This window comes from Anabrus simplex, chromosome 8, assembly GCF_040414725.1.
Source record: "Anabrus simplex isolate iqAnaSimp1 chromosome 8, ASM4041472v1, whole genome shotgun sequence".
NCBI classification, from domain to species: Eukaryota; Metazoa; Arthropoda; class Insecta; order Orthoptera; family Tettigoniidae; genus Anabrus; species Anabrus simplex.
This window is the reverse complement of record NC_090272.1, coordinates 78,327,837-78,347,466: the sequence shown is the minus strand read 5'-3', so window position 1 is coordinate 78,347,466 and position 19,630 is coordinate 78,327,837. Positions and strand designations below refer to the sequence as shown.

The window sequence follows — 19,630 nt, the reverse complement described above, 5'->3', positions numbered from 1 at the left end:
GGGAGAGACACAAGGAGGCTACCCTAACACCACGAAACTGGCCTACGATGTTTCAAATCCAATGAGTGTAATCATTTATTCTCCTATGCAGTGACAATAAATGGCTTTCGAGTAGCGTACACGAGTTCGTCACTTACCCGATCATTGATATCTCTGACGGTCTGCTCGTTCCCCTTCTCGTTGATGTCGACACACACGATGGTACAGCCGTGCGCTGCGAAGTGTAGCGCCAGCTCTCTGCCTAGACCATGTCCAGCGCCGGTGATCTGAAACAGAGACACGAGAGAATTATTGTTATTAGAAAGGTGGTTCATATAAGGTGTAGAAATGTCCAGTGAGGTATTCTTCTAACCTCATATTATTATAAAGCTAAAAGAAATACGACGGTGCTGAAAATCACACACACAGAGTTACTCAAGGCTGATGATTAGGGAGAAGTATACTATACAGGGTTATTCACCTAACATGTTACACGCAAATAATTTCTAAACCATTAAAGATATCAGCATTCTGTTTTCATATTCGTAAATGGTACGCAGGTTCTTGTAAAATAATCCCCCTGTGGGTGGGGGCTGTAGAATAACACCCACGGCATCCCCTGCCTGTCGTAAGAGGCGACTAAAAGGGGCCTCAGGGGCTCTGAACTTTGGAGCGTGGGTTGGCAACCACGGGGCCCTTAGCTGAGTCCTGGCATTGCTTCCACTTACTTGTGCCAGGCTCCTCACTTTCATCTATCCTATTCGACTCTTGTTCTTTTCCGACCCCGACGCTATTAGGTTTGCGATGGCTAGGGAGTCTTTCATTTTCACGCCCTTCGCGGCCCTTGTCTTTCTTTGGCCGATACCTTCATTTTTCGAAGTGTCGGGCCCCTTCCATTTTCCTCTCTGATTAGTGTTATATAGAGGATGGTTGCCCAGCTGTACTTCCTCTTAAAACAATAATCACCACCACCACCTTGTAAAATAACGTGCTACTTAGTCTCATGGGGTGATTAACAACCGAGATATTGATACTAACTTCATATTTTTAAATAGAACGGCACAAATTTATACAGCTGATTTAAAAATTCATCTGCGTACAAGTTCAAATATGTAAGTATTTTCAAAATCGGACAATTACTTTTTGAGATATCAGTAAAAACAGCATGCACTGTTTTGCATGCTGCATCCGACGGCGTGAAGTCGGGCAAGGACATATTGAGGCGCAAGCTGCTTCCTGGCCTTGATTCCAGCCACAGAACGGATACCAGGCATGTACTGTAAACATAATGTGATGTACCGTAACATACCCCGGGTGTGCAACGTTATTGTATGACTGGCGAACACACAACGGGGAAGGGAGATTAAAGTTGTATTGTATTGTTTTGACATGTAATAGGCTGCGCTCAGTTTAGCGTTTTTTCTCACGGATGGGAATGGGAAGGATTTGGAAAGAAAGTCGGCCGTGGCCTATCACAAAGGTACCTATCCGGTATTTGCCTGGTGTTGAACATGGGACACCATGAAAATCAAATGTCAGGTTGGGCGAGGCAGGACTCGAACCTACGCTCTCCCGAATGCACGCTACTACAGTCGCGCTGGAGCTCTGCGGAGATCAATGCGTGTAAAATAAAACATAAATAATAGTGTTGCTGCCATCTCACTACGATCAGCTCTGAACATTTGCTTTTCTAGAAGGAGCTCTTCCGGTGTTTTGTGTTTTGTTTATTTCTCAACTCATAGAGTAGTATGAACTGTACACTAAAACCAGTGACAATTATAGATTTTGTTATGTTCCTTTCAAGGCAAAGTACTTATTTTATTCGTTTTAAACACGTCAACCCTTTCTGTCCTGTCATGTGTTCGCCTGTCATACACACCTTGCAAACCCATCACATGTGTACGAGGTACTTACATGCCTGGTACCCATTCTGTGGCTGAACTCACTCCCAGGAAACTGCTTGCGCCTCAATAAGTCCTTGCCCGACTTCATGCCGTCTGATGCGGCATGCAAAACAGCGCATGCTGTTCTTACTTATATATCAAAAAGTAATTGTCCGATTTTGAAAATACTTACATATTTGAACTTGTACGCAGATGAACTTTCAAAATCAGCTGTATAAATTTGTGCCGTTCCATTAAAAAATATGGAGTTAGTATCAATATCTCGGTTGTTAATCACCTCATGAGACTAAGTAGCACGTTATTTTACAAGACCCTGCGTACCATTTACGAATATGAACACAGAATGCTGATATATTTAATGGTTTAAAAGTTATTTGCGTGTCACATGTTAGGTGAATAACCCTGTATATAGACAGTAGCGGCGATTGGGAAGAATGAGAAGTGGCGGGCATTTTTTACAGACAACAAAATGTACCCAGGTTTGTAGAATATAGCGGCCGAAGAAACTACAAAAATGGTAACGCTTTGAGATTTTGATTCAATACTATACAATAAAACTTCCACCAAAGGAACAATTACACATGTGTAACAATTAAATAGAAGTACGGCGTGATTAAGCAATTATAGGCCATTTAGTATTTGACTTCACACTAAGAAACTAACAGATACTAAAGAGACTGCCAGGCTGATGAATGCGCGCGGCAGGTGGGTGAATCATACCTCAGTGTCCATGACGTTGGCAAAAAAATAATAATAAAATAATATATATATATATATATATATATATATATATATATATATATATACACCCCTGCTACCCTTCCTCGCAGCACATGCAAAGTCTCCACTACTTGCTGTGGTGCTATACAAATCAGTTAGCCGCGACGATCAACATTTTGTGCGTATTTCCGCTAATAATTGTGTTAATAATTAAAGAAAAAGGGCCGATAATCTTAAACGTTAAGCCCCTTTAAACAACAAGCATCATCATCATCATCATCATCATCAAAGAAAATAAAGGAAAGAATTAGCTGATAAGACAACAGGGGTTGTACAAATGGCTTTTTGAAATAATTCCTCTAATTTCTAGTTTGAGCTGGCTAAAATGGAATTAAAATGTAATGTTTTCTCCGCAAATCGCCGCTAGTGTAAACAGAAATATAGGGTGAAGTAAGGTATTTTGGTGATACAGGTAATTTGGTGATAATGATTTAAATGAATGCCAGCACAAAACCTGTTCTATTTTTGAGCTCATCTGTTGTCAGCTGAGTTTCCTGGGTTTTTCCTTTGTCCCGCGCTGAGGTATAATCCTTGGACCCTTTCACTTACTGAGGTATGAGATTTTGTAACACTCAGCTGTAGTGATTTGGCAAGTACAGACATATTAAATGCAGTGTGCTATTCAAGTGAAATAAACTGTGAAAATGTATAGTTTGTTTTAGTTAGTATTGGTGTCAATCTGTTCCTAAGAAAGTGCGTTATTTTTTACATTGAGAGAAAAGTTGAATGCCATAGTCGTTTTCGGGACGAACCTTAAGATAATAGCGAAATATTTAAGCAGTTTCTACTGAGCTGATGGTAACCCACAATAATATTATTTTCTATTTCCAGCTTGGTTCATTAAATGTCTGAAGAAATGAGAATGTTATATATAAAGTTCAGTTGTAGATAGTGTAAATTAACAAATTTCAACATCATTTTCAGAAAATAGACTATCACCAAATTAACTTACGGTAAATTGTCGAAAAAAAACAACAACATGAAACGAAAGATGATAATCCTTATGTGTACAAGCAGTAAAACAGCGCAGACTTTGTGGAGGCTGCTAGATTAGTGACTGAAGGTAAAATGACCGTGTACCGAGTCTCAAATTTTAAAGGTGTTCCGTGGTCGTCTCTCAAGCGATGGTTCCAAAACAGTGAGGAAAGAGGTATTGCAAAAGGTATATAGCCCAAATTTGGATTACATGCGAAATCATCCCAACGATAAACCAAACTAGTTTAATTTACGTTCATTGTTCAATCCTGAATTTATTTATTTATTTATTTATTTATTTATTTATTTATTTATTTATTTCTCCAATTCCAGCTTAACATGTGGATCAAGAAAGTCTTGGAATAGTGCTTTTTAACCAAAATATGATCTCCTCTGTAGCTGTAGGCCCGATTTCGATTCCTGGCTCTCACGAAATTTGGAAAGTGGTACGAGGACTGGAACGGAGTCCACTCAGCCTCTGGAAGTCAACTGGGTAAAGGGGGTTCGATTCCCACCTCAGACATCCTGGAAGTGGTTTTCCCTGGTTTCCCACTTCTCCTCCAGGCACATGCCGGAATGGTACCTAATTTAAGGCCACGGTCACTACCTTCCCTCTTCCTTGTCTAACCCGCTCAATGTTTCCCCTGTTCAGCATAGCAGGCAAGGTACTGGTCCTCCTTTCCAGTTGTATCCCCCGATCCGAAGTGTCATGCTCCATGATACTGCCCTTGAGGAGGTAGAGGTGGGTAAACGGTGGAGGGTAAACGGATAAAGAAAGAAAGAAAGAAAGAAAGAAAGAAAGAAAGAAAGAAAGAAATACTTTTTCTTCTTTACTTTGTTATAATATACAGTATGATCCACTTCTCATCACCCTTCACCAGACGTTTCGTAAATGGATCATGTTCATTGTGCCTTAGTGAGGAGTCACAAATGGACACATGCTGTACCAAATTCCTTTCACTGAGTTCATAATGCACCCAAACATCGCAACGAAGTATGTAACCAAACCTGTTCAGCTGTTTTCTGCAATTTGCTTTACGTCGCACCGACACAGACAGGTCTTATGGGGACGATGGAACAGGAAGTGGCTAGGAGTGGGAAGGAAGCGGCCGTGGCCTTAATTAAGGTACAGCCCCAGCATTTGCCTGGTGTGAAAATGGGAAACCACGGAAAACCATCTTCAGGGCTGTCGACAGTGGGGTTCGTACCCACTATCTACCGAATACTGGATACTGGCCGCACTTAAGCTACTGCAGCTATCGAGCTCGGTTCCAGCTGTTTTCTCATATTACGGGATGATATACTCAGCAATTGAAATATTTCTTTCCCTGTCATTCTTGCGTTACATTCAACCGACTCCTTGAGTCTTTCTTCGTCTGTAACAATGATTCTTCAGGTACGAGGTTTGTCCTTTAAGGAGCGACTTCCAGATCGAAACCTAGAAAACCATCTCTGGCATGTCCGATCGGTTACCGCATCTTGACCGTAAACAGTACATATCTCTCTCCAAGTATGCGAAGTATTTTCCCCCTTGCGATAATAAAGAACATACGGTGTCTGAAATGCTTGTTTAAACTTTCCATGAGAATAAACACTAGCACACACGAACTGCAAGAGATGTTAGCGAGGTCACCGATAGTCAGGTATACGCAGAGCAGCCGATAGCCTACCTTAATGACTGATGCAGCAACTGCTCTATCGCTGCTGTAATGCGGGTTACGGCCTCCCTAGGATGAATATTCCTTCTGTATGGAGTGAAATGGGACGGGACTTACGTCCGCACCAAATATCTCAACTTAAGGAGAATACGTCAAGATCATCTCTCTAGGACAGGCAGTAAAATATTTGAGAGTGAATTATGAGAGTATTATCACATTCAACTCTCAAACGTCAATGGTGTATATAAGTTGCAGTTAGATTCTCCGTCATCCTCACCTCGTTTTCCAACAAATAACAAATTCTGTATCCTCACTACCTCAATTTACTCATATCTTGTATGCCAGTTCAACAAAATTCCCTCCAAGCAAATTCCTGTAAACATTCTTGAACATTCGGATAAAATGATCAGATACACGTTGAAAGAATTCTTACAATTTCCCATATGCCTAACACGATGCTGCTATACGGTCCTAGGAAACTGAAGGGACTAGGACTATTCCGTTAGTGTTGGGGAGCAGTTTTTGATCGCATCATTGTCCTTAGACTATTGTTTTAATTCCACAGATCCTTAGATAATAAATGAGAGGAAACTGAAAGAAGAAAGCCTCAACAGTTTGAAAAGGCTTCGCCTAACACCAGATGATAGCATGTTGAGAGAAAAAGATTTTTTAGACCTCCGGAAAGTCAGAACCAAGTTGAGAGAAGTTGAATTTAATAAATGGTGCGACCTCGCACAGAAAGGAGTTATCCTTTTTCGTCAACACCCTCCAATCAATCAGTGGGTTAGTCGTTTTCAAGGATTATCTTGTTACAAATAGCATGATGATTTGAAAATGACAGGCAATGTAGCGGCCGTACAAGCTATTCCAGGCAGGACCACGGCGCTACCACAACGAGGTAGAAACGCTTGCTTATGACCTCTGTAACTGCTCTCATAGCGAAGCTCTACGAAATACAAGGCATCATAAAATACGATCTGCCTTTGCCATAGCGTTAGTTAACTCTGAATTTACAGTCTTCGAGGAAATGAAATGAAATGGCGTATGGCTTTTAGTGGCGGGAGTGTCCGAGGACATGTTCGGCTCGCCAGTTGCAGGTCTTTCAATTTGACACCCGTAGGCGACCTGCGTGCCGTGATGAGGATGAAATGACGATGAAGACAACGCATACACCCAGCCCCGTGCCAGCGAAATTAACCAATGATGGTTAAAATTCCCGACCCTGCCGGGAATCGAACCCGGGACCCCTGTGACCAAAGGACAGCACGCTAACCATTTAGCCATGGAGCCGAACAGTCTTCGAGGAAGTTCATGGTCTCTCTGTTATAAGAAGCACCCGCCAGATTGACATGATAGCTGTGGCTACTCTAACAACTACCCTTATACCTTCATCTCCTTCACACAATATACATAACATTTGTTTGAGCGCCAGTTGCTTTTTAAGAAAAAACAACAAAATTTGGTAGAGCATACCTCTTATATCAATTATCTCAAGGCGTGAGGTGATAAACTCACATATCTGGCAATATATAGGGATATGGATCAGGACAATATTAGATTACGCTTGCATTTCCGCAATTGAGGACTGTACATGGAACTAGAATCACTTATTATAATTAAAATAAAACTGAGCTTATGACTATAATTTACGTTACAATGAACAAGCATTGACGTATTTTAATTTAACAAAAAATATATATTGTGAGATTTGCGGTAACATTTAAAAATAAAATTTAATCTAAACAAAGAAAGCTATTGGCATGAACTTGAAGTGAAATATGATATCGCCGCTGATTACATTCTTCATGTTATGAATGCATAACATGTCTGATGCTTTAATTACCTGATGTCTGCATATACCGCTGATGAACTTGAAATTCCTGGAAAAACCTATGAGCTGAAGTCGGGAGCCGTCTGCTGTTATCTTCTTATGTAACCAGGAGTTGACTTACATGCCATGTACTCGTGTAGTAAGCTCCAATGTAGTTACGTCCACTCAATATATTATAAGAAATTGGAAAATATTATTGAAACATCTTGTGAAGTCCATCCTCACAAGATGATGTTTCTTTATCAGCATAGTACCCGTGTCTGCTCGGATACAACCACCACTTGTAGACCTCCTCGATTATTACAAGACCTCTTCAAACACAACTCTTAGCTCTGACCATCACTCTAAGACCATTTCTTCCATTTGACACATCTGACTGATACATATGATTTGATTGATATGATACCTCTCACCACCGTTGCCTCGACTTTTATAACCTCTTGATGACCACCCATATCTCTACTCCCTGGTCATCCCTTCTACCTCAACATACAGTAGCTGGCGAATACTGACACTTGGTCGCAATCACGTGCCCAATGTGTCGTATAAGCGTACCCAAGCGGATTACAGTTGACTATGCTGCATGAGTCACCGGAAAACCTACTTGCACATAACATTCTCAGTTAAACATAGCCTCGATTGCAAAATACTATGCCAGCTCATCTGGCCAGAGTTACAAACCACATCATGACTACATGAAACCAACAAACTCACTTAACTACAATACAGAATAATTACAAACAAATTTCACTTAACCTATGATTAAATACAATAATATACGTGATACCTAATTATTACAGTCTAAATGATGAGAAACAGAAGATAAAATCTCATGAATCGGGTTCTTAATAATAATAATAATAATAATAATAATAATAATAATAATAATAATAATAATAATAATAAATACTGAATGGAATCTGTAACACTGTTGTAACAGATCCGACGATCAGATTCGAAACGTCCGAAACACAACCCAATGAGGTTCACGAGGAAAAGAAAGCAACATATGAACCAACCATCCCATTCTATCAACAAGAATACCAGTTGGATGATATCGAAGTCACTGGATTAATGATTGGTGCTAGAGGAACCGTTCCCAGTGTTGCCAACTTATATTTTCAAGATCCGCTAAAATTCCGCCAAGAAATCCGATCTCAAATAATGAGCAATAAAATGAGCAATAATAATAATAAAATGATAATAAAAGTAAATGTCTGCACTCACCTGATCTGTGAGTTTCACTGCGAGCCGGCGAGCTAAAATTTGTAGGCGTTTTACTGCCGGGTGAAAACTAGGAATCTCCTACCTCAAGGGCCACACACAGAACAGGCCACTTCATTAAAAAAAGGTCTTCCTTCATAGCGTAAATATAAATGCTACTCTCTCACAGTTTCATTATCTGTCGTCATTCGTCAACTAAGAGATAAGTACCCATTCCCCACGCATTACAAATTTATGATACCATGTTCTCATAACATCAGATCCAAATAACATGTTTTCCTCATGTGACTGCTGCTAGCTCCTGACAAGAAAATACGGAATAGCTCGGAGACAGACTGGAGTACAAATAAAAAAAACGTAAAATGGATCAAACACTAAATTCCGCTATAATAAATCTAGAATTCCGCCAAAAATTCCGCTGTCCGCTAAATGATATATATTTCTCCGCTGACAGCCTTCTAATTCCGCCAAATTTAGCTGAAAATACGCTAAGTTGGCAACACTGACCGTTCCTCTCTTTCTCGTCACGTTGTGTGATTCATTTTAAACTCAGTCAGAGAACTTCTCAGTCAGAGAAGTTGCAGTGACAGCCTTGAAATATTCAGTCCAAATCCTAAAGAGTCATATCTCCCAAACTTTCAAAGAAACCACATACATGTAAAATATAATAACAACCGGCGAGTTGGCCGTGCGGTTAGGAGCGCCCAGCTGTGAATTTGCATCCAGGAGATAGTGGGTTTGAGCCCCACTGTCGGCAGCCCTGAAGATGTTTTCCGTGGTTTCCCATTTTCTCACCAGGAAAATGCTGGTTGTACCTTAATTAAGGCCACGGCCGATTTTTTTCCCACTCGTAGGCCTTTCCTATACCATCGTCGCCATAAGACTTGTCTGTGTCTGTGCGTCGTATAGCAAATTGTTCTAACAACAATTATGTAATCAGCTTCTCACAAATACTTTTAAAATTCCTATTGTTTTACTGTATATTTTATTCTCAGGGTCAATCCCCAGTCGGAGAAAGTTGAAATAAATAAATAAATAAATAAATAAATAAATAAATAAATAAATAAATAAATAAATAAATAAATAAATAAATAAATTTAAAATAAAGTACGAGTAAACTCACCAGGACCACTTCCCCGTGCAAGGACTTCCCCTTGGCAGGAAACAAGGAGCGGAAGATACTCCGTGTGATGATGGCTACAGTCTTGCCCAAGGCTGCCATAACACCGGCAAGGAAACAGAGTGCCGAAAGCCAGCCTGTAGAGCTGTCCTGCACCTTCAGTGACGGTGTGCTGTAGTCAAACAATAAGAACTATCAGGCTGTATTTCATGATGATGTGGTAAATGTCTAGCAATAATCGGCTGCGTCTTACAATTTGATGTTAGTAGATTTACAAGTGCTTACAGGGATTTGCTTTAAGGAGAAAATTGCAGTGGGAAACACGACGTGAAACCTGTATTTTTAAAATAATGATAATGTTAATGGTTTTACATCCTAATAACTACGTGTACGGATTTCGGAGACGCCGAGGTGCCGGAATTTATTCCCGCAGGAGTTCTTGTACGTGGTGGTAAATCTACCACCATCAGGCTGACGTATTTGAGCACCTTCAAATACGACAGGACTGAACCGGGATCGAACCCACCAACTTGGGCTCAGGAGACCAGCGATATGCAGCCTGAGGTACTCAGATCGGCCCTGCATATTTTGAGGCCTTTTCGGTTCATGTGTAACAAACGATTTGTTCGGAAATTACCAAACATTGCTCACTTTTCAGCATCAAGGAGAGCAACATCCATGCATGATATCAACATGTGTTTCCCCTGCCTCTTCAAGAGTGATGAAAATATGAAAAAATGTCACTTTACAAATTTCAATTTTCTGTCACATCAGTAGATACAATTTTCTGAAGTTATTATTTTGCGAGTCATAATTATTTTTGTGCAAGTTAATAAGACTGGCACTAGTATGTCCAACTCTTTCCCCGTTTCTCTACGGAGTCGGGTATGAAGTGAGTTAAATCTTCGAAGCGATTTTTTACGACAGGATGCCCTTCCTAACGTCAACCTCATCGAAGGAGTTAATGAGATGAAACGGAAGACGTGACATATGGTAGTAGGGAGGAAGAGCGCGAAATGCCGTGCCAGCACATGACGTACTTCTGTCAAATAGCACCAAGGAGTCTACTCAAGCTTAACGTCTCCATCCGACGGACGAATCACCATCAACAGCGTCATATTCCCTCACTCTATATGAACACTGCGGAAAAGTTTGGATTTGAATCCAGGCTTTTGGCACCACGCGATGAAGTGATTATAAATTGTATGCCACCACCTCTGCTACACTGGTGGCCAACATTCTAATGCTGAAATATTTTTTTCGACCAACGGGACTCTAACCGGCTAACCACGGTGTCAGACCTTAACGATCAGTACTACCTGGTGGGATAAATGCTTACAAGTGCGTCCAGAGTATTTTGCCCTACTGAAATGGAGTTGCAAATCGACCAAATAGCTGTGCGTGTTGAAGACGTACGGCTGTTGAGCCTAGACGAGTGGGTTTGAATTCCACCGTCGGCTCCTGAGAATGGTTTACCATGGTTTCCCATTTTCACTTCCAGGTAAATGCCGGCACAGTTCCTGTTCACAGGACCTTTCTGATTCCTTCCGCTGCCTTACTCAAATCCATTAATCATCATTCATTTAATCTTCACTAGCTCCTTAAGTGAGGTTGGCGTCAGGAAGGGCATCTGGTAGTAAAAGCTCCATAACCCCATACCACTACATCCCTTGAAGGGCCTTGGCGACTGCTGCTGATTACGAAGGCCTGCAGATTACGAGGTGTCGTGTGGTCAGCACGTCGAATCCTCTCGGCCGTTATTCTTGGATTTCTAGACCGGGGTTGCTATCTCACAGCCAGTTAGCTCCTCAATTTTAATCACGTAGGCTGAGTGGACATCGATCCAGCCCTTAGATCCAGGGAAAAATACCTCACCTGGCCGGGAGTCGAACCCGGGTCCTCAGGGTAAGAGGCAGGCACGCTACCCCTTACACCGTGGGGCCGGCATAGTAAACTCGTATCCTCATCCCGAGGTGGTGCAGCTCTATTCAGGCACACCCCTGATGGAGGTGAGCTGCATGTACCATTTCAACCAGCCCTCCTGATCGAACCCGAGCCCCCGAGGACGGCAATTAATAGTGCTCACCGGGTCGTAAAACATGCCATAGAATTTCATCTCACTTCGTTTCCGACCCCTTGTCAGGAAACGAGACTTTAGAGACATATACATACAGAATGGACACTCAAAAATATATCATTTCCCCTCAAACATTTGGAGGTAGTTAATGCCATACTACTTACATTTAAGGGGAAAATATACTTTTTGGCCCGCCTCTGTAGTGTAGTGTATAGCTGCCACCCCCGGTGGACCGGGTTCGATTCCCGCCTCAACCATCCCCCAAGTGCTTTCCCACTTCCTCTACAGACAAATGACCCTGTTCAGCATAGCAGGTGAGGCCGCCTGCATTAGATACTTCTCCTCCTTCGCAATTGTACCCCCGACCCAAAGTCTCGCGCTCCAGGACACTGCCCTTGAGGCGGTAGAGGTTCGAGTGGAAAAATAACAATCCTGGATGGTAAACACATGAATAAATAAATAAATAAATAAATAAATAAATAAATAAATAAATAAATAAATAAATAAATAAATAAATACCCTCATGATTATGATGTGCAATGAATCACTGCCAACTGCACAGATGTGGTGTGAAATTCAAGTTCAGGTAAGGTCGTACTCAGAAGAGGTTATGACACGTGTTAGTGGAAAGGTTGATCACTCCAAGGCTGCCGTCTGTAGCTGGACAAACCTTTACGTCATCGTAAACAAGGTGCAGTGCCACGTCCAGAGAGTTTCTTCACACTCAGCCGTGACATCATCTAGTTATCATCAATATCTAGATCGCCATCTCCTCGTGTAGAATAAGTCTACCTTTTTATCCCCGTACAGTTCTACATTTCTAGAAATTAGAACTCTGGGATTTAGAGTAGCCGAAGCATAGAGGGGTGTTCCGTGAAGCAATATTATCGGCCCTTTATGTCCTCTTAGGCTAATATATATATAAATGATATGAGTAAAGGATATTGGAATCACAGATAAGAATTTCAGTGGATAATTTTCTATTGTATAAAGTAGTAAGTGTCCGCCTCTGTGGTGTAGTGGTTAGCGTGATTAGCTGCCACCCCCGGAGGTCCGGGTTCGATTCCCGGCTCTGCCACGAAATTTGAAATGTGGTACGAGGGCTGGAACGGGGTCCACTCAGCCTCGGGAGGTCAACTGAGTGGAGGTGGGTTCGATTCCCACCTCAGCCATCCTGGAAGTGGTTTTCCGTGGTTTCCCACTTCTCCTCCAGGCGAATGCCGGGATGGTACCTAACTTAAGGCCACAGCCGCTTCCTTCCCTCTTCCTTGCCTGTCCCTTCCAATCTTCCCATCCCTCCACAAGGCCCCTGTTCAGCATAGCAGGTGAGGCCGCCTGGGCGAGGTACTGGTCATACTCCCCAGTTGTATCCCCCGACCAAGAGTCTGAAGCTCCAGGACACTGCCCTTGAGGCGGTAGAGGTGGGATCCCTCGCTAAGTCCGAGGGAAAAACCGAACCTGGAGGGTAAACAGATGATGATGATGATGATGATAAAGTAGTAAGTAAGTTACACCCACATTCACAGGGCTGTCCAACGCGGCACCCTCGGGCGCCATGGCACCTCGGGTATACATTTTGTTGTGCCCTCAAAACGCAGATTTAATTGCTCCAACATCAACAGTAGCTGAAAGTTTAGGAATATTTTTGAACATACACGTAATGGTTACATTTTCCCCTGCCATTCCCACAATTCTTATTAACCTCTTCCTCTTCTTAGCTTTAGCTGTAGGCTACTCATTCCGCAGACTACACCTTCAGATATTTCAGAACATTCTCTCAGGTGCTGTGTGCTTTTGAAGTACACTGTGTATTGTGACAACTCTGCACATTATAATCTCTACTTTCTGTTGAGTGCTAGGCGTTATACTAGGTGTATGCATAAGTTTTTGCCGGTTTTTTGTGGTAAACACGTAATTTTCAAGGGAAATTATTTTTTTGTTCATTCAAAGTATTGGCCATCGGCTTCTATAAACTTTGACCATCTTTCAGGTAAGTTATGAATACCATGCCAGAAACACTGCTTGTCTTTTGCGGCAAACAATTCGTCGAGCCATTTTCCAACTTCCTTGAAATTGCTGAAGTGCTGCTCTGCGAGCGCGCATGCCCCATTGATGCGAAGACGTGACAGTCAGATGGTGCCAGGTCGGGGCAGTACGGCGGGTGCGGAAGGATGTTTCATCCAGGCGATTTCAAGGTGTCTTTCACTGGTTTTGCTGTGCGAGACGGTGCATTATCGTGTAACAAAATTACTTTGCCATGTCTTTTGGTCCACCCCGGTCGACTTTCGATCAATGCGTGATTTAAATTATTTACTTGTTGGCGACAGCCTTGTGCACTAACGGTTTCGCTGGGCTTCAAGAATTCATAATAGACAATACCGCTCTGGTCCCACCAGATACAAAGCATGTTGTTCTTGCCGAAGCGATTTGGCCTTGGTGTTGAAGGATCGGCTTCGGCAGGTGACAGCCACGGTTTTCTCCGCTTCGAGTTTTCAAAATAAATCCATTTTTCGTTATGAATACCATGCCAGAAACACTGCTTGTCTTTTGCGGCAAACAATTCGTCGAGCCATTTTCCAACTTCCTTGAAATTGCTGAAGTGCTGCTCTGCGAGCGCGCATGCCCCATTGATGCGAAGACGTGACAGTCAGATGGTGCCAGGTCGGGGCAGTACGGCGGGTGCGGAAGGATGTTTCATCCAGGCGATTTAGAAATGATTTTCTTTCGTGGCGTTGAAGGAGCATTTCACCAGTGACTTTGAATTTTCCATTTGCCGTTTATTCAAATCGTATGGGACACATTTACCGAGTTTACTGATCTTCCCCATTGCTTTTAAACGTCTGCTGATTGTTTTTTGGTGACACATTTAATGCTCAACTGCTGTTGAGTTTGAGTGGCGAGGTCTCCCAGAGCGCGCACTGCCTTTCACATTGAAATCACCATGTTTAAATTGTCGAAACAATGTCTCACATCTTCTAATCGATGGAGCGTTTTCACCACATGTTTCTACCAGAAAACGATGACTTTAACAGCCTTTCTCTTTTGATTAAATAAGAAAAGCAATGCGTGCCGCAAATTTTATTTTTTAAGGCACAAACGTTGACATGATTACTGAAGGATTCAACACAGACATTAGTGCTTGGCGGACTCAACTTGTGTGTGTTGCTAGGTTAATGTCAGACGAACAAACTGACGTATGTGTCAAATTCATACGCTGCGTACTGTTCGCTGGGGCCATCTCTTAGTGAAACCGGAAAAGACTTATGCATACACGTGGTAGAGAAAGGCTGTGAGATAAAATGACATTTTGACACTCGGTATTTCTCAGTTAGAACACTTTTCGGTAAATAATCGCATTGTGAATGTTTTATAAATCCTTCCTTTTCAACATTCCTACAAAGAATTTGCTGTTCACGGCCGTGGAACAGTTTTACGGAATCCTCAGTTGAATTTGGAGTGTATCGTGACAAGAAGCAGTTTTTATTTGACCGGGCAAGTTGGTCGTGCGGTTAGGGCCGCGCAGCTGTGAGCTTGCATCCGGGAGATAGTGGGTTCGAATCCCACTGTCGGCAGCCCTGAAGACGGTTTTCCGTGTTTTCCCATTTTCACACCAGGCAAATGCTGGGGCTGTACTTTAATCAAGGCCACGGCCGCTTCCTTCCCATTCCCAGGTTTTTCCTGTCCCATCGTCGCCATAAGACCTATCTGGGTCGGTGCGACGCAAAGCAAAATAGCAAAAAAATAAGTTTTTATTTGCACTTCTCTTTAACATAGATTTAAACTATTTTTACAGTGTATTCAGCGGAGAACTGAATTTTTACGGACTCCATTTTCATTTATATTGACTGTGAAAAGTATGCATCAGTTATTAATTTGCATTATTATTTTATTCAGCGATTCTAATCACGACTAAATGGGTACAAACCTACAGTTTTAATACTGCATGTGAGGAGCAACATTGTTCCTTAACTTGCAGGGAACATGCGATGCTAGATTTCTGGCTTAATCATCCCGTTTCAGGTAATACCGAAAGGGTTGGGACAAGGCTGGCGGTCTCTTGAGCATGTAACATCCGGTGAACGCCCAGTCTGAGGTACGCGCGCTGATCTTGCCTCGTCACATCCATCTGCACGAGTCGTGACTCACTACTCCAGTCCCATCGCCCTGTACGAGGTACTTGACTAGCGCACCGCCATCTCGTTCTAATAATAATAATAATAATAATAATAATAATAATAATAATAATAATAATAATAATAATAATAATAACAATGACAATATTAATAATAATAATAATAATAATAATAATAATAATAATAATAATAATAATAATAATGGAGAACAGTATTTTTGGATACATTTGTAAGTCTTTATTGTATGTACTACTCTTGGCCTAATACGGTACGATCAAGTGGCAAACGAAGAGGTGCAACGAAGACTAGGCGTGCCCCCAATTGTAGAAAAAATGAGAGAGAGAAGGTTCCGAACGTATAGTCATGTCATGCGTCAAGACAACAATTCTGTGGCAAAAATAGCCTTTCATTTCAACGATACCGGGCAAGTTGGCCGTGCGGCTAGGAGCGCGCCACTGTGAGCTCGCATCCGGGAGATAGTGGGTTCGAATCCTACTGTCGGCAGCCCTGAAGATGGTTTTCCGTGGTTTCCCATTTCCACATCAGGCAAATGCTGGGGCTGTACCTTAATTAAGGCCACGGCCGCTTCCTTCCTATTCCTAGGCCTTTCTTGTTCCATCATAGCCATAAGACCTATCTGTGTCGGTGCGACGTTAAGCAAATAGCAAAAAAAGAAAAAAAGTTCAACCCTAGAGGTTGTTGTCCACGTAGAAGACAAATGAAACGGTGCGATGGTTGGGCTGCTTCACAGAAGATATGCGGGTTGCATACCTCAGTCCAGGAAACGTACTGGATCGAGTAAACTGGAGAAGGCATAGCAAGATATCGGATGAAAGAAGAAGAAGAAGAAGATCAAGGAGAAGAAGAAGAATAAGAATATTGTAAGTACTAGTGCTATTAATGTATTAAATACAACGATCAACAAGGAAAGCGTGTTACTAAAATTAACGATCTTGGTATTATTTTTAGTAATAAAAATCTTTCAATGAGCATGCGTTAAATATCGTTAACAAGGCATTTAAAACTTTGGGCTTCCTCAAAAGAAACCGCAAGTATTTTAAATCTGTTGTCCCATTGAAAACCCTGTATTTCTTGCTTATACGATCTAGTCTAGAATACTGCTCTGGAGTGTGGATCCCTTCACAGCAATACTTAGTTAATGCCTTAGTGCGAGTACAGATCAGTTCTCAAAATGGATCAGTAAAAAGCGTTTAGGTATCAAGCTGTCATCAATATATTATGATTCGTTTTGTGCAAAGATGCATATTGAGTCACTTAGAATTCGGTGACCGGACGAGTTGGCCGTGCGGTTAGGTGCGCGCGGCTGTGAGTTTGCATCCGGGAGATAGTGGGTTCGAATCTCACTGTCGGCAGCCCTGAGGATAGCTTTCCGTGGTTTTCCATTTTCACACCAGGGAAATGCTGGGGCTGTACCTTAATTAAGGCCACGGCCGCTTCCTTCCAACTTCTAAGCCTTTCGTATCCCATCGTCGCCATAAGACCTATCTGTGTCGGTGCGACGTAAAGCCATTAGCAAAAAAAAAAAAAAAAAGAACTAGGCGCAGGTATGTTAACGCGCGTTTCATACACAAATGTATCAGTAATTTCCTTGATTGTTCTAATTTACTCCAGTTGATACCAATTCATGTTCCTTCCCGCTGTCACCTTTCACTTACCCAGATGCAGAACATAATCACACAGGAACTCTTCGTTTATGCAGGCCCTAAGATCCCTGAATGAAATTAGTGGACATATCCCAATCGTCAGCTAGAGAAATTTGCAGACATCTTATGGGCGCTTCATAGACAGAGAGTTCCTTGTATCCTGATCTGCGTATCTGATAATTGAAAGTTATACTTCCTTCGGTCATTTCAAATGTATAAACACTTTTCAGCTTTCATGTTTTTTTCTTCCGTATGTATTTTGTAAATATGTATATTATATATTGCTTAGTATTATTATTAGTATTATTAAATGCTGTTATTATCGTTATTATTGTTATTATTATTATCATCTGTAACTGGAGAAGTAATAACTCTATCGATGATAAATCAAATCAAATCAAATCAAATCAAATCAAATCAAATCAAATCAAATCAAATCAAATCAAATCAAATCAAATCAAATCAAATCAAATCAAATCAAATCAAATCAAATCAAATCAAATCAAATCAAATCAAATAAAATCAAATCAAATCAAATCAAATCAAATCAAATCAAATAAAATCAAATCAAATCAAATCAAATCAAATCAAATCAAATCAAATCAAATCAAATCAAATCAAATCAAATCAAAACAAAACAAATCAAATGAAATGAAATCAAATCAAATCAAATCAAATCAAATCAAATCAAATTTGCATACAATTATGACCAATTAAGTAATATCTTCCTTGAAAACTGTAGAATTTTGCATTTTAAAATTGAGTACATGCTATTTATATTTATTGTTTATTTAGGCTATATCCCTGTTGGTGTACTGAGGGAGATAGATGGTTGATATAATGCATGTATTTTGTTCTGATTGATGATAAAATGTGAGCAGTTTCTTACTAGTTATAATATGAGATCCACCCAGAGGCATGGTCTCGGATCTGAAGTTCATTCTGTATGGCTAACACATAGAACCAATCATAAAAATATAAAAAATAGTTTTCATATAAGAAATTACAATTTGTTTCAGTTCTGCTGATTTATTGAAACTTTGCACTTTCGTTAGTATGCCAGAGGAGGGGTAATATATATATGAAATATTTTCTTAGATATGAACCTATAAAGAAGTCCATAAAACATGCAGGTGCCCTTCATGTGAAGGGGATGCCGGTTGTGTAATAGCATCCAGGACCACGGTACCTACTTAATGACCGCTATCTGTCCTCATATGTTATCGCTAACTTCTCATTACACTTTCCATTCAATTATGTAGTGAATGTTGAGATCAGGTTTATGCAACACCATAGCAGTCTTCATAAAGGAGGAAGCACTGCAAGTGAGCGTCTGGAGATTTCAGTACGTGCCAACAGCTGGTAAGGGTCTTTAGTACCATGTCAAATGGCTCGCCCATCTGATTTATAACGCAATTAGGCGAAGCAGTTAGTTTGTCATTAAGCGGTTTTACTGTATGAATGGTGGTCGTAAAACAGGCATGTGAGCGTTAGAGGGTTGGTCATACTGAGAAATAATTCGATATCTCAGAGCCTCCATGGCTCAGGTGGCAGCGCACCGGCCTTTCACCGCTGCTTCCGTGGTTCAAATCCCGGTCACTCCATGTGAGATTTGTGCTGAACAAAGCGGAGGCGGGACAGGTTTTTCTCCAGGTACTCCGGTTCTCCCTGTCATCCTTCATTCCAGCAACATTCTCCAATATCACTTCACCAGTCACTCACTCAGAGGAGTGCGACAAGCTTCGGTAGCCGGCACAACTCCTATTCTCGCTGCTAGATGGGGGCATCATTCATTCCATCCCTGACCCGGTCGAATAACTAGAAACAGGCTGTGGATTTTAATCTTTCAACTCGATATCTCGCGCCAGCTTCTGAAGTTAGCCAATCAGATCGCTTCGCGGGCGAATTCAAATGGGCTTTGCACGGCTGTGTTGCTAAACTTGCACGTAGCTTAGACCGGCTTGAGAGATATGCGAAGAAATTATCATCAAACACAAACACACCGGTGGTATTAGACGGTGGCACTGTAGCGTACTACAATGGTGCGATCTTGTCAGTTTGGCGGTCTGTTTTCGAACCCCTCTTCTAGCACAGTTCTTTTTAATTATCCGACTGGTGCTGTCATGCCGGTCTTAACTCACGTCCACATTTAGCAAAACCGCGTCTAAAATCGACATATATATTGAACCCATGACCTTTGTGCCCTAAGAACATTATGCATAAATATGGACCTAAAGGGTTCAATATACCTATTAACCTTGGCATTGTATGTGAGTGAAGCATGG

General features: G+C 41.5%; 1 protein-coding gene across 1 annotated transcript in view; it reads right to left on the bottom strand.

Annotated features, from left to right (window-relative positions):
* The window catches only part of LOC136878804 (short-chain dehydrogenase/reductase family 16C member 6), a 250,057-nt gene that overhangs the window by 57,788 nt on the left and 172,639 nt on the right, over positions 1 to 19,630 (bottom strand). The window contains exons 2-3 of the mRNA XM_067152294.2: positions 9,475 to 9,643; positions 138 to 266 (exon numbers count right to left, since the gene is read on the bottom strand). Coding sequence (XP_067008395.2) covers positions 138 to 266; positions 9,475 to 9,643 — 298 coding nt within the window. The remainder of the gene's footprint in view (positions 1 to 137; positions 267 to 9,474; positions 9,644 to 19,630) is intronic.